General features: G+C 59.8%; 1 protein-coding gene across 2 annotated transcripts; it reads left to right on the top strand.

Moving 5' to 3' along the window:
- On the top strand, nt 1-642 carry LDBPK_270530 (the record flags this gene model as incomplete). 2 transcript variants are annotated; one of them, XM_003863076.1, is made up of 1 exon in its annotated part: nt 1-642. In XM_003863076.1, a coding segment is annotated over one exon (642 nt), but the record flags the coding sequence as incomplete, so codon positions are not given. The 2 variants fall into 2 exon arrangements, with proteins under 2 accessions (XP_003863124.1, XP_003863125.1); XM_003863077.1 differs by having other exon boundaries at nt 1-639.
- Between the last annotated feature and the right edge of the window lie 2 nt (nt 643-644).

Below are 644 nucleotides of genomic sequence, written 5' to 3'. Positions count from 1 at the left end.
ATGTCAGCCAACAGAAACCACAACACCAATCATGCTCCGTATCCCCAGCGCGGGCAGGGCCGCTTGGCTTTCGACAACATGCCAGAGGACCTGCCGGAGTACGGCGAGGACGGGCTGCACATGCTGAACAATGAACACAGCCAGGAGCACTTGGCGGATGAGGTAGTGGTGGGAGCTAGCGACGCGGACGGCAAAACCAAGGGGTCCAAGAAGCTCGAGTCCCCCTCGCTCACTGATGATGGAGAGCCGGCAGCTAAAGGGAACAAGCAGCAGTCGGCCTACATGGATATCGCACAGCAGATCATTGAGGCGGACCAGCGCAACCGTGAGGACCGTGTGTGGCGTCGCCGCCACACCACCAACCCTGTCCTGCGCGCGCTGCAGGTGATCATGCCGTATGGTGGCATCTTTGCCTCAGCCTTCAGCATCGCCAGCTCCACGATCGGCGGCGGCATCATCGGACTCCCTGCGGCATTCCAGATGAGCGGGATGGGGATGGCGATTATCTTCTTGATTGTCTTGGTGATCATGGCGATATACTCCTTTGTGCTGCTCGCCATTGTGTCGCACAAGACCGGGCTGTACAACTGGGAGATCATCGCGCGTCGCCTGATGGGCCGCGGCTGGGACTACTTCGTCGTCTT

The sequence above is a fragment of the Leishmania donovani genome, chromosome 31, assembly GCF_000227135.1.
Source record: "Leishmania donovani BPK282A1 complete genome, chromosome 31".
Classification (NCBI taxonomy): domain Eukaryota; phylum Euglenozoa; class Kinetoplastea; order Trypanosomatida; family Trypanosomatidae; genus Leishmania; species Leishmania donovani.
Note: the sequence above shows the minus strand (reverse complement) of the source record. Positions and strands in the feature narration are given on the sequence as shown.